We start from the raw sequence: 15,359 nt of genomic DNA on the forward strand, positions 1-15,359 counted from the left end.
CTTTCTTGCAAATGGAAAAAGGAAGGAAGCGTAAAGGATTAGAATAGGAGTGCACTAACCTACACTAGCAGCTAATTAATGATCATTTGATTTGTCACGATTTGTATATATAATAATAAGAATAATAATAATAATAATAATAATAATAATAATAATAATAATAATAATAATAATTATAATTATAATTATAATCATAATAATAATAATAATAGTAATAATAATAATTATAATCATAATAATAATAATAATAATAATAGTAATAATAATAATTATAATCATTAAATAATAATAATAATAATAGTGATAATAATAATAATAATAATAATAATAATAATAATAATAATAATAATAATAATAATAATAACAATAATAATATAAAGAGTCGTAAAAATTGACAACAAATAAGAAAAGTGTAACTAACCCACTTTACAAAATTCTAAATCAAAATGCATTCTAATTAATCTAAAAAAACTGACGACAACTACTGTTTAGATACAAAAAATTATTTTTTTAATAAAGTGGGTAAATGGCTAATACCATGCCCAGGAGATGCTTTGCTTATAGCACACGATGCAGAAAGAAAATACTATAGTTTGCATTATTTTATTTTTCTCCCCTTGCATAAAAAAAAAGATTCTTTTTTTCTTCTAACTTCCGAAAAATATACACGTTAAATCTAACCCGAACTATTTCAAGCGAAGAATAAATCGACTAAAATTTATAATTTGAAAATAAAAACAAAAAGAGAACATGAGAATTCGAAATATTAAATTGTTTTTTTCTTCTACTTAAAAAATATAATAAAACCTAATTTTTACAAATTTTTACTAGAGAGAAACATCTAGAGAGAAAACATCACTAATTTTCAACATTAAAAAAATCTATTGAGATATAAAAAATTTGTATATATAGAAATGCAATGAAACAAAAAAATTAGAAATAAATAAGCAGTTGTGAAGTATTTATCGTGTAACCCTTTACTTGGTAAATTAACAATTCAAGTGTTTCCTTGAAATTTCTCTTTAAATTCGCGTTATTTTAGCTGTTTTTGGAAAATTTTTTATTTAATTTTTTTTTAATTTTTCATATAATTTAAAAATTTTTTTAAACAATTTTTAAAATTAAATTTTTTTAATTTAATTTTTTAAATATCTCTTAGGTTCAAGGTAACAAAAAAAAACAACGATTATAAATTATTCACCAATTGAACATGCAGCGCACATTTTATGTCAATAAATAAAAGAAACTTGAGTAAAAAACCAACATTAAAAAATATTAAAGACAACATTTAAATTTTTAAGTATTATTAGAAATTTAACTTGATAAGAATGTAAAAAACGTGCACATTTTAATAATTTAACACTTATACAAGGCTTGACAGTATTATTTTTTTTTAAATAAACCTAAGAAATTTTTGTAAGCGTAACATGAATATTTTTAACGATATCAAAAAAATATTTCGAATATTCCATAAAATTATTTTTTTCCTATTTTTTTGTGAATAATTTAATTTTTCCTAAAAATTGATAGTAGATATTTAGATATTTATATTCTTTCGAATTCAAATATTTTCATTGAATCCCTCCAAAGAATTAAATTAATTACAAATTTTCTATACAATTTTAATTTCTCGAAAGAATTTAATGATTTTCAAAAATCATAAAATTCTTCTAAACAATTTAATTATTTTTCTACAAAAATTTTTATTATTTATTAAAATAAATTAATTTTTGCAAAAATTGTTTTTGAAAAATCTTTTTATGATTATTTTATGACGACATAATTCACTTAAAAAATTTTAGCATAGAAATAATTTTATGAAATATTCAAAATAATTATTTTCTTTGGTATAGTTGAAAATATATTTGTTACTCTCCCATTGAGACGAAAATATGGTTCCTAATATGGAAAATTTTTTTTTTTTTTAAATATAAATTTAATGACCGATTTTGGAACTAAAAAAGGATAGCAGCACATTTATAAATATATTAAAAAATGATCACATCAAGAGATCAAATTCGTTTTCAATGAAGACACAAATAATTTTGCAAAAATCTTCAAAGCAGGATAAACAATTTTTGAAAGTGCGTTTAACCCAAGGGAGTGTAACTGCTGTGCTTTATAAAAATTAAATTTGACAGCGTGTGATATTCTAGAAACATTGAGGGAAGAAAAAGAAATAAAAAAAAGAACATAAGCGTACATTAACATTAACTGAAAGGAATACCGGTTTTTTCATTACCAAATAAAGGGTTCCAAGAAAATTATTGTTGTGTTTTTTGTTTTCCCGATGATGAAGACTATAAATTTTTGCAAAGTTGTGTCATAAAAAGTGAATTGTATTAAATCGGTAATAATGGGCTTACTTGAAATTTGGTCGATTCACTGTGGAATTTAGGGTTTGTTAAAAAAGAGAGTGAATTGGAGAATGGTTTTTTGGCACGATTAAGTGGAAAAAGGAAACTGTTTTTTTTTTTTTTTTTTTTTTTTTTTTTCTGAGCTTTGAAGACTCACCCTGCGGGCCAGAGGGGTTCGAGTTGGAGTTGGGCTGCGAGGAATTGGGCTGATGGGGCTGGGGTGGAGGCTGGGATCCTGGAGGGGGCCCATTTTGGGGCATACTCCAGGAATTCCAGGAACCTCCAGGCCCGCCCCCAGCAGCCCCGCCGGTACCCGCCGTGGGCCCGTAGCCCCCTGAAGCGGCCGCCGCCGGCCCACCTGCGATCATTAACCACACAAATACGTGTCACCAACGACAACTACCGTCACACCTCACCTTCAATCCGCTTTTCTTTCAATTTCTTTAAATCTCTCTTTTCTTTTTCTTTAATTCCTTCTACAGGCCTCGGATCGATTTTAAGGCGCAAAAAAGTCGCCTTCAGTCCATTAAAAATAGAAAAAAAGTCAAGTCCATTATTTAATTCAATGTTATCACAAACATTTTATTTTTTATTTCACAGATTTTTCCCTTTCACTGATTTAAAAATTCAATTATTCAAAACTTGAATAATTTCGTTAAATAAATATTTAAATAATTTTTATTTGAAAGCAAAAAAGAATTTAAAATATAACAATATAAAAAACAAAACAAATTTAAAAAAAAACTTCAGTTTAAAACCATCTGAAATTTAATAATTTATAAAAATTACAAGTATAATTCTTCCAAGATTCAATTATTTTCTACAATTTTCAACTAAACTTCATCTCTAATTCAATTATTTGAATTTAAATACAAAAATTCAATTCAAATGTGAACAAACAATTCTAAGAATCAGCTGTTTTTGAAAATATTGTAATGTAATTTTTCGAAAATAATTAAATTTCTTGTAAGAATTACTTTTTTCCAAAATTTTTAGATGCTAATTTTCATTATTTTCATTTTTCAGTTTCCACTTGAATATTTTCCATTAAAATTTTTTGAAAATAATTAAATTATTTCGAAGATTTTTAACAAAATTTTTGAAAATAGATAATTAAATTCTTTCATGAAATTTAATGAAAAATGTATTGAAGATAATGATTAAATTTTAAAAAACAAATTGCATCAAAATTTTTGTTAAATAATTAAATTCTTTCAAAGAATTTTAACGAGATTTTTGAAAATAATTCAATTATTTGGATGAATTTTAACGAAAATTTTGAAAATAATTCAATTATTTGGAAAAATTTTGAAAACAATTCAATTATTCGAATACTAATAAAAATTTTAAGAATTATTGGATTTTTCGAGGAAAACATTTAATATTGCATTAAAAATAATTTAAATCATTGATGAGTTTTAAAATTCATTAAAATATTTGAATTTTATTTAAATTTTTTAAAATGATTGAATTCTCCAGAAAAATTTTATAATTTAAGAAAATAATTAAATTCCTGAGAAGAATTTTATTATTTCAAAAAATAATTGAATTCCTGAGAAAAATTTTTTATTTAAAAAAAATAATTGAATTATTGAAAACAAGTTTTATTAAAATTTCCGAAAATAACTAAATTTTTTATCATAAATTTTGAAAATACGTAATTAAATTCTTTCGTGGAATTAAATTACAATTATATTGAAAATAATTGAATTCTTATAAAAAAAATTCATCAAAATTATTAAAATAGTTGATTTTTTTCGGAAAATTAAAAAAGAAATTTTTTGTAAACACTTTAATTTTTGCGAAGTATTTCATTAAAATTTTTCAAAATATTAATAATTGAATTCCTTTGAAGAAGCTTTTTATTTTTGAAAATAATTGAATTATTTCTAGTAATTTAATTAAAATTTTATTAAAAATAATTGAATTCTGTCCTTGAATTTTATTATTTTCACAAATAATAAATTTCATCGCATCAATTCAATTATTTTCAGCTCAATTTTTATAAAATTTCTCTAAACAATTCAATTATTTTTAAAAATTATAATTAATAATAATTTTTAAAAATAATTTTTATTATAATAAAATTCTGTGAAGAATTCAATTATTTCCAAAATTTTTTAACAAAATTCAATTGCAATTATTAAAAAATCACGATTTCAATTACTTTTATAAATAATAAAATTTTTCGCAAGAATTCAATTTTCATAAATAATTAATTATCTATGAATTTCAATTCTTCAGAAGAATTCAATTATTTTCAACTATTGTTATAAAATTTTTATATTAATTCAATTTTTTTAATGCAATTTAAAAAATTTCAATTATTAAAAATCTTTTAATTTTTTTTTTGAAAGAATTGTCTATATAAAAATCGAAATTTATATTTGATATTTAGTTGCAATATTTGGAAGAAAATTCGTAAATATCTCAATTGTTGCAAATAAGTGAAAAAAATGTCCAATTTTTTTCTTAAATAGTCGAAAGTCATAAAATCCGAGACCTGCTTGAATAAAACTCCTTTTTTAAGGGCGTTCGTTAAATGAATATCGAACAAATTATTAAAAGAAAAATCTTCATGCCTTGAAAAATCTTTCGCCTTGTTTCGAGAAATTAATTTTGGAAACAGTTTCATGTCCTAACAAACACCCTTAATTCTCATTTCTGTATTGTAATTAGGGTTTGGAAAGTTGAAAACACCAAGTCGATGTTTAAGCGCGCATTAGATATAGACTCTTTCATTAAAAGTTGGACATTCAACAATGAAAATTTAGATCTTTGTTCGAATAACATTTCTCCAGTGTATATTTTATAACGAGTGTGTAATAATTTACACACTTCACATATTTCTTAATTTACACAAATGCAAAGCTGTGAGTTTCAAAGTTAAAAATAGAAAATTATCCTGCGTTAATTTATTTAAATAGTAAAAAAAATTCTCTAAATTCACAATTGAACTGTCCACTTTAATCAACAACTATCCTATCGTATTTTCTTTCCATATTTTTCCTCCAGGGGGGCATAAATTTGATCAATATTATAATTATTTAACAGTAATTAATTAATCAATTTATAATAAAAACTGTAGAAAAATCCTAACCTCACCAAGCAGGAAGGAAGGGGAGGGGGACAGGACCAATGTTACAATTAAATTAAATATTACAACTATGTCCTTTTTATCAAAAAATCAATGTTTTTGGACAAGAGAGGAAAAGGTCAAAAGTTCAACGACCAAAAATTCATAATAATAATGATAATAATAATTTTCTCCTAAACACCATTTCACTAGGATACTAATTTTAGTTTAATGATTGATTAAATTAAATGAACCGTAATCAAGTAAAACCCGATTCAAATACCAATATTGATTAAGTCAATATCAAAACCTTCTCCTCTCTCTCTCTCTCTATAACGTGACATTCGTTTCAAAAATAATTTAAACTCGAGTTTAATTATTTGATAATTTGAGAAGAATTTAAACAATTTTAATTTTGTAATTTTAATCTGTAGTCTTTCATCTTGACACAAAATTGTCATTATTTAAAAAAAAAATTGTCATTGATTAGTAAAATATTATTATTTTGTAAATTAAATAGTAAAATTTTATTATCTTGGAAACGAAAGTAAATGTATATTTACAGTTTTCTCTTTAAGTTTCCAACAAAGAAACTCAAAATTGTACAAATTTACAATCAATTAGATTTTCAAACGATTTTTTTACTTTGTAAAAAAATGGTGAAGAAAATAAAGGCATCGAGATTGACAATTCGTTAAATATATTCAAGTTTAATATTTTCGTTCTTCTGCTTTTTTAATTCTGTGTTTTCCGAATTGTAAAAGCAAAAAAAAAACTTGGTAACTGTTTCTATAAAACAAATAAATGAACTTTTTTTTTAATAATCAATTTTCTCTATTTTTTTCAGAGTAGTAAACAAATCTCTTTAGTATAGAATAAATTAGTGCAAATTTAGTTAATTTAAAATTTAATTAAACAGGGTGGTCACAAGTTTAAGTTTATCAATTTCCCTGAATTAAAATTACATTAAAATTACTTTACCTGACAAAATTCTTTTTATAGAAATATATGGAAGTTTACGATAAAATTAATAAAATTTATGAAATTTAATAATTTCTAAAAATTACAATTATAACCCTTCCTGAATTCAATTATTTTCTCCAATTTTCAACTAAACTTCATCTTTAAATCAATAATTTTAAATAATTTTCCGAAATTTCTTCTAGGATGCAATTATTTCAATACAGAAATTCAATTTTTTATGATAATTGTAACTGTCCATGTTTTTTTCTTAAGTTTTTAAAGTATAATATTTTCAAAACAGTATATTAAAAAAATCCGGACAATTAATTTTTTTTTAATATTTTAAAATAATTTTGGAAAAATTAATAGTTCTTCAATTACGTACAATTTAAAATTTTTTAAATTTCATTTTAAAATTTACATCTAAAGATTTTTTATTAACATTATAAAAATCAAAATAAGTTGCACTTTTTTACTAAAAATTGTAGTATTTTGTTTCAATGTTTGGAAGAAAAGTAAAAAAGTTACAATTTTTGAAAATAAGTCGAAAAAAGTCTCAATTTTCTTAATTTCCCTGACAAAAAATTTTTTTCCGACATTACCCTGACTTTACTGACAAAAAATTTGTTTTCCCTGACATGTGGCCACCCTGTCTTTAGTTTAGAATAAATTTTTTTTATATAAATTTTATATAAATTTTTTTTAAATAATTGAATTCGTCGTGAAAAATTTTATTATTTGGAAAAATAATTGAATTCTTTAAAAAGAAAAATAAATAATTTATTAAATGATTTGATTGTTTTTGAAAATTGAATTCATATAAAGAATTTTAGCAGCAAATTTTTAAATAATTGGATTCTTTTGACGAATTTTAATCCAATTATTAAAAATAATTACAGTTTTCGAGGAATTCCATTAAAATTGTATAAAAATTATGAAAATAATTGAATCATTGTAAAAAAAAGTTATTGTTTTTTAAAATAATTGAATTATTGCGAAAAAAAATCATAAAAATCTGTAAATAATTGAATTTCTGTGAAATTTTTATTATTTATGAAAATAATTAACTTTTTTAATAGAATTTTATTAAAAATATGTTTTAAATAATTGAATTCTTTTGAAAACTTAGATTAAAATAGTATAAATGAAAATTAAAATTCGTTGAATTGAGGAAATTTTTTGAAAATAATAAATTATTTTCAAGAAATAATTGTCAAGAATTTTATTAAAATTTTTTGAAAATAATTGAATTTCTCCGAAGAATTTTATTAAAATTAATTTCAAAAGAAAGCAATTCAATTAAAATTGTATTGAAAATAATCGAATTATTTTGGAATAATTCTATTTTATTAATTATTTTATTTAGTCTATATTTAGTTTAGAATAAATTAGAGAAAATTTAATTAAAAATTTACTTAATAAAATTTGAAAGAAAAATACGAAATAAATAAATAATTGAAATAAATGACAACTTGTCATTCTCACGCCTCGTAAATTTGTTTTGAGTTCAAAAATGTTTACTTGTGCCACCCTAGAAACTTTTCGATTTCAATTGAAAATAAAGTGAAGAATTGAGCCCGTGGCAAGTTAAACCCCTCGTGAAATTTTTTCAATTCAATTTCAATTCGTATTGCGTTTTTACGTAAATAAAATTTTTTTCTATTTTTCCTTTTCTACTTAAATTTAACTTTTAATTGGAAAAATTCTCCCTTGATAGCTCAGATTCTACTGACACTATTCTGATTTAAAATTTTAAAAGCTACTTATTAATCATTTTCATTATTATTATTAATTAAATTATTAAATTATCAATTAAAAATATATATTAATTTACTTTTCCTTTACTTTCTTTAACTTTCATTGATATGAAACTGGTTTAATAAATTATTCTCCCTTTTATATTGTTTCAAAAACTTTTTAATTCTAACTCAGTCTAATTTTACAAATTGAATTCGTTTCCTTAAAAAGTACCTTTTTTTAAATAAAAAAATATAAATACGCAGTTTTCAACTAGTCAACGCATTTTTTCTAAAATTAACAATATTTCACATCACAATTATACGATTGATTACAAAAATAGTGAATAAATAAAATAACAATTCTTTTTTTTTTCTCACACAAGGTCTTTACTTGCAACGGGCTCAATTAGGGAGGAAAGCACTAGACAAAAATGAGCCTGTGTCGAAAACTTGTAATATGATAATTGTTAGAGATAAAGCAAAAAAAAAGAGAAAGAAATGTGAAGAATTGAGAGAGAAAAGCTCACCATAATTTCCATAACCTTGCGTAGCAGCTGTTGGTTGTACATTGTAGCTACTGCCCCATTGGGGAGGCGGTGGCGGCATTTGCTGTTGTTGAGGTGGTCCTGGTGGAGCTCCCCAGCCTTGAGTGTTGTACTGAGTACTGTAACCAGCATAACCACCTGCCTGAGGACTTGTTCCCCAGCCTTGATATTGTTGCATCATGTTTCCTGGTGGGCCCATTGGTCCGCCCATCATTGGTCCTCCCATTTGTCCGTTTGGTCCACCCATGGGTCCCATATTCCCAGCCATTCCCATTGGAGGGCCACCTTGTTGCGGTGGTCCCCATTGTCCTTGATGACCATCATTCATCTTGCTTGACGAGTCTCGCGGCTCAGCCTGTTTAATCTCAACCTGAAATCAGTTGTTAATTTTTGTCCTGTAGAAATTCAATTGCAACAAAAAATTTTTCACTCTAATATCCAACGATATATTAGAGATCACGATTTAATGTTGTTTTCTTAAAAGGATTCTTTTTTTTTCAAAATATGGTTCTTCATAAATAAAAAAAATTGTTTTCCCAATTTGAATTAAAATAAATATTTAATTATTTTTTTTTTTCTAAAAATTTTATGAAAATTACGTTTTAAATAATTGAATTCCATAGGAATTAAAATTCTTCAAAAGATTCAAATTCAAACCTTTTTGAAATTAAACAACTTTTGAAAATATTATTAGAAAACATGACGATATCGATGACTCCGAGTCTTCGACTCGGAGTGCTCGATATCTTCATGTTTTATAATTAAAGATTTCTAACTAAATTTCTTCTTTAAATAAATCAAAATATTTTTATAAAATTTATTTTAAAATAAATAAATTTTTAATAATTTTTGAGAAAGTTCTTTGAGAATTTTCAAATCCATTTGTTTACAAATCAATTTTACAAAAAAATTTCAATTATTCAAAAATTCTTCAATAATTTCTAAAAAAAATCCAATTGAAGTTTTTCAAAAAAATTAAATCTACACAATTATCAGTGAAAAGTATGAGAAATTCAAATTTTCAAAGATTTTATTTTGAAACCTTTTCAAAATTCAATTATTTCTAAAAATTCACGCTATAAGACATTTAACTTTCAATAATAATCCAAATTTTAACTAAAATTCATTTTCAAATCAATTTTTACTTTATCCCTCTGCCTACGCTGACTTATCCCCACTCTAGCGCTTTTGAATGTAATTCCCATAGTCCCCACCAGGCGTCCAAATAGACGATTTTAGACGATAACGGTCACATGAGTAGGCAGAGGGTTAAAGAGATCAAAAAACTTCAATTATTCAAATATACAAAAATAAAAAGTTTATTGAATAATTGAATGTTTCATAGAATTGAATTAACATAAAGAGAATTTTATCAAAATTTAAAAAAGTAATAGAATTCCTGAGAAAAATTGTATTATTTATAAAAATAATGGATTTTTTGAGAAAAATTTCATTATTTATAACAAAAAATAAATGAAATCGGTTTTTTTAAAAATAATTTTAATTAAAAAATTTATAATAGAATTTTATTAAAAAAATTTGGAAATAATTGAATTCTTCACAGAATTTTATTACATTTTTTAAAAAAAATAATTGAATTGTTTAGAGAAATTTTATAAAAATTGAATTGCAAATAATTCAATTCATGCAAAGAAATTTATTATTTGTGAAAATAATAAAATTCGTGGCAAGAATTCAATTTTAATTAAATTACTCGAAATAATTCAATTATTATTTTCATAAATAAAAAATTCTTCAGAGAGGAATTCAATTATTTTTAACAATTTTAATGAAATTTTTTTCAAAAATTCAATTATTTTACACAAATGATAGAATTTTTTGCAGGAATTAAATTATTTTAGAAAATGTATTTAATTTTCCCGCAAGAAATTGAATTCTTTTGGAAAATTTTATTAAAATAGTAGAAATTGAAATTAAAATTCGTTGAATTGAGGAAAATTTTTGAAAATAATTTAAATTTTGCAAAGACTTTTATTAAAATTTTTGAAAATAATTTAATTTCTGCGAAAAATTTTATTACTATTGAAAATAATTAAATTTTTTTGAAGAGTTTCATTAAAAGTTCTAAAAATAATTGAATTCCTCTGAAGAATTTTATTAAAATTAATTTCAAAAGAAAGCAATTCAATTAAAAGTGTATCGAAAATAATCGAATTCTTTTGGAATAATTCTATTAAAAATTTTCTAAAAATTTGAATTATTTCTACAAATTTTATTAAAATTGAGTTGAAAATAATTGAAAAGAATTTTATTAACAAATTTTTAAATAATTGAATTCTTTTGACGAATTTTAATCAAGTTTTCAAAAATAATTACATTTTTCGAGGAATTCGATTAAAATTGTAATAAAAATAATTGAAATTCTGCGATGAGTTTTATTATTTCAAAAAATAATTGAATTCCGAAATAGAATTTTATTATTTATGAAAATAATTGAATTCCGAAATAGAATTTTATTATTTTTGAAAATTATTTAATGCTTGTTTAAAAAATTTATAAAAATCTTTTTAAATAATTTATTTTTTCTTTAAATTTTATGCAAATTATGTTTAAATAATTGAATTCCTATGAAAATTTTATTATTTATGAAAATTATTGATTCTTTGGGTAGAATTTTATTAAAGTAGTAAATATTGAAAATCATTGAATTGAGGATAATTTTTGAAAATAATTTAAATTTTTGATAAAATTTCCTTACTGTCTTAAAAAAACAAAATCTTTCGACCCTTTTAAGAAAACACCATTCACTTGCATAATTTACCATGATTTATGAAAATGATACGAACTAAAAAAATTAATTTCATACCATTTTAGAAATTAAATATATTGAAAAAAAAATAGAATTTATTTTTTCTTTGTAACTTAAATATTCGAAAAATCAAAATTATAAAAAAAAATATGAAAATGGAGCAGAGAGCAACAGGAACATTGTAATAATGTTCCTATCGTTTCTGTATGAACCTAAATGAAGAAATCAATAATTATTAACAATTAAATCTTGGAATAAAAGAAATTAAGATCGAAATACAACTATAAATATAAATGAGGCAAAAAATGTATAAAAGCGCTTAATTACAAATTATTCACCCTGTATGAAAAATTATACGACGAAGTATGTCGAACATTATTCTAATGTTAACTAGAATAACATAAAACTTATATAATAATGATAAGTATATTTTTAACTTAATTTTTATCTAAATAGATAATTACTAAAAGTATCTAAGTAAAAGTATCTAATTAAACCTAACTCGGTTTCATATTACTAAAGTATTCTAATTTTTAAATATATAATTTAATTCGATAAATTAAATATTAGATTTTACATTATACTAAAAGAATCTTTAAACTATACATTTAAGTAACTATAAATATTATTTAGAGCCACTTCCATCAACACCGATTAAAACTTAATCAGCGATTAAAACCTCAACCAACCAATTCATGTACCTACACAAATGGCTAAGTTAATTTTGAAAACAGATTTTAATCTTTGATTACCTTCAAATCCGACTTTATGGAACTGGCAAAAAATGGTTTAGAAAATGTAAAATTTCATCTCATTTCAAAAAGTAAAATGTCAATTAAAAATACTTTAAAAGTACATAAAGTATTCTTAATTTACAAAAAATTATCAATTTTTTTTTGTAATTTTTTGTTTCATTCATAAAAGCGCTTCATTTTTATAATTTTTTTCTTCAAATTTTACATATATCTATTTTTTTTAAATTAACTAGTGTTAAAAATCTAAAATACAATTACATAATTTAATAGTTTTTTTTCATATAAAATTAAACTTAACTTATTTTATAAAATATTATATACAGTATAACGATCATATTTCATAATATTCAGTCGCAAAAATTTGATAAAAAGAGGTTTTATTTTGTGAAACACCTTCAACTTAAAAATAATTTTAATTATGCTATACCTGTTTTCCATTCAGATTGACGAAATGTTCAGCAACGCATCGGTCCACAGCATCCTTATCTTCAAAGCTGAGAAATCCGAATCCTGTCGTCCAAACGTAACACATTGTTTAACAAAATAACACCAAACGAAATTTTCTTCCATGTAAATAATCTTAAATAATTTTCAATTGTGAGGAGGAAAAATAAAATTTCTCACAAATTTTTCACAACTCGTTTCTCGTTGAAAATTGCTTTTCTTAAATTCTACTCTCTCACTCTCTTTCTCTCTCTCTCTCTCTTAATCCAAATAATTCAAGTATTTTGCAATTCAATAATTATAATAATCTATATTTTATATAAAATTAAGAATCTAAGATTAATATTATCAGGGTGGCCACAAGTTTTAGTTTATCAATTTCCCTGACATTTCCCTGACAATTTACTGACATTAAAATTACTTTCCCTGACAAAATTCTTTTTACAGGAAAATATATGAATATTTACGGAAAATGAGTAAAATTTATGAATTTGAATAATTTCTAAAAATTACAATTACAACCCTTCCTGAATTCAATTATTTTTTACAACTAACTTTCAATTAAACTTCATCTCTGAATCAATTAATTTAAATAATTTCCCAAAAGTTCTTCTAGAATTCAATTATTAAATACAAAAATTAAATTTTTTATAATAACTGTAATTATATACCTAAATATAATAGTTTTTCAATTTTGAATAATTTCCAAACAATTAAAATTTGGTAAAATCTTTTAAAAATAATTGAATTTTTGAAAAATGATCAAATTTTTGAAGAATTTTAATTATAAACAAGACCATGATTTCTCAAAAATTTTAATAACTCCAAAAAGTAAATTTTCATAAATTTTTATTTACATCGTTAGAAGATAATTGAATCTTAAAAAATTATTATAAAACAATTCTAATAATTAGTTTTTAAAAATATTTTAATGTAATTTTTCGAAAATAATTGAATTTCTTACAAAAAATTTTGTATTAATTTAAAAAACTAATTAATTTTTTTTTAATTTTAATTAAAAATTTTGAACTTGATAGTATTCTCCAAAATGTTCAAAATAATTCTAAAATGTTATTATATTTGTATATATGTATGTATTTGAATTTTTGGAAATATGTAATTGAAAATACTAAAAACATTGAATTTTAAAAAATTAGAAGCTAATTTTCATTTTTAAATTTACTTTTAAAGATTTTTCATTAAAATTTTTGATATTTCAACTATTTTTAAAATTTGCAATTAAAATTCTTCAAAAAATGATTTTTAAAAATTGTAAATAAATACTTGAAATGTTTGTAAGAAAAGTAGAAAAAGTCGCAATTTTTGAAAATAAGTCGAAAAAATTCTCAATTTTCTTAATTTCTCTGACAAAAATTTTTTTCCTGACATTTCCCTGACTTTACTGACATGTGGCCACCCTGATTATAAACATTAAAGGAATAAAAAGTTAATTCAAACGCATATCCAGATTGTCACTTAACGAAATTACATACATTACTTTGCATTTTAAAAGTGAAAACCAAAAGTTGTAATTTTTTTGTAATTTATATTTTTACTAACAAAAAATGTATCGAAATTCAAAATTTCGAAAAGGGTCCAGAACCAGAAGAGTCGTTTTCACAATCAATTGTAAAAATTACTCTCAAGATTTTTAGCCCTTTTCAAATTCATTCAAAATTTCAATCATAACTTTTTGATTTTATAAAAAATTGGTTAAATTTAAAAAATAAGAAACTGAGTCAAAAATAAAAATTTCTAGAAAAATAGTTACTAAGCAGTTCTTGCATTGAAATCAAATAGAATTTACAACTGACCTCCACAGTTTAATTGTTTTAAGCTATGTATGTAAAACTTGAAACAAGACAACAGCCTAATTGAGACTTAAGCTATACTTAATACAAACGCAAATTACGTAATGTAATGTAATTATGTGTAAAATACCTCTAAATTAATTTAACAATGATAACAAGTCGCAAAAGAATTTCTAACAAACTTTTCCAATAGATTTAACTGATTATTTTTTATCATTTTCTTTTTTTCTTTTTAATATTGCATTATTCGAAAATTTTTAAAGTTAAATCAACTGTAAATACTCAGATTGCTAGAAAATCCCTACATTTATAAATTTTATAAATTTACTCCAAGGATATCGTAGGCAAATCTCCTTATATAGAAAATCTAAATTCATTAGTTGAAAAAAATTCATGATTACAATAAAAATAATTTTAAAAAATACTCGATACTTAGTTAATTTAGTGTAATATTAAAAAAATTAAATATTGACAAAAAAAGTAAATTAAAATATTTCGTTCAAGTGAAAACCACTTTTCACGTGGTTTTCAAAAACAGGTTGTAAATATAAAAGAAAAATCACACTAAAAAGCTAATTTTAAGTACATTTGCCGACGATACCCCTGCCTTATAAACGCTTAAAAGAATTCCCTTGAATTTTTAAAATTAAATTAACTATATTCTTCTTTTAAAATTAAATTCAAAATTATAAAATTTATCTTAAAAATAAATCGAGGCGCATTTCTCTTAATATTAAAAATAAGAAAACAAATCTGGATATAAATTATCATTAGTAATATTCTAGAGTTAATTAAAAGAAAACATAATCTCGTAGAATTAAATTTAAAATATTACAAACATTTTTATGCAATTTATATAATAAAACTTATTGTATAAGATAAAGATCGTCTATAGCAGA

The 15,359-nt window shown here is 22.2% G+C and overlaps 1 protein-coding gene across 3 annotated transcripts in view; it reads right to left on the minus strand.

The window, feature by feature from the left end:
* Positions 1 to 15,359, minus strand: part of LOC122505106 (heterogeneous nuclear ribonucleoprotein 27C) — a 53,059-nt gene that overhangs the window by 34,337 nt on the left and 3,363 nt on the right. For 2 of the 3 annotated variants that reach the window (XM_043616563.1, XM_043616562.1), the window contains exons 4-6: positions 12,633 to 12,715; positions 8,663 to 9,050; positions 2,515 to 2,715 (exon numbers count right to left, since the gene is read on the minus strand). In XM_043616563.1, coding sequence (XP_043472498.1) covers positions 2,515 to 2,715; positions 8,663 to 9,050; positions 12,633 to 12,715 — 672 coding nt within the window. The remainder of the gene's footprint in view (positions 1 to 2,514; positions 2,716 to 8,662; positions 9,051 to 12,632; positions 12,716 to 15,359) is intronic. The other variant, XM_043616564.1, reaches the window with a different exon arrangement.

This window comes from Leptopilina heterotoma, unplaced genomic scaffold (assembly GCF_015476425.1).
Source record: "Leptopilina heterotoma isolate Lh14 unplaced genomic scaffold, ASM1547642v1 Lhet_340, whole genome shotgun sequence".
NCBI lineage: Eukaryota > Metazoa > Arthropoda > Insecta > Hymenoptera > Figitidae > Leptopilina > Leptopilina heterotoma.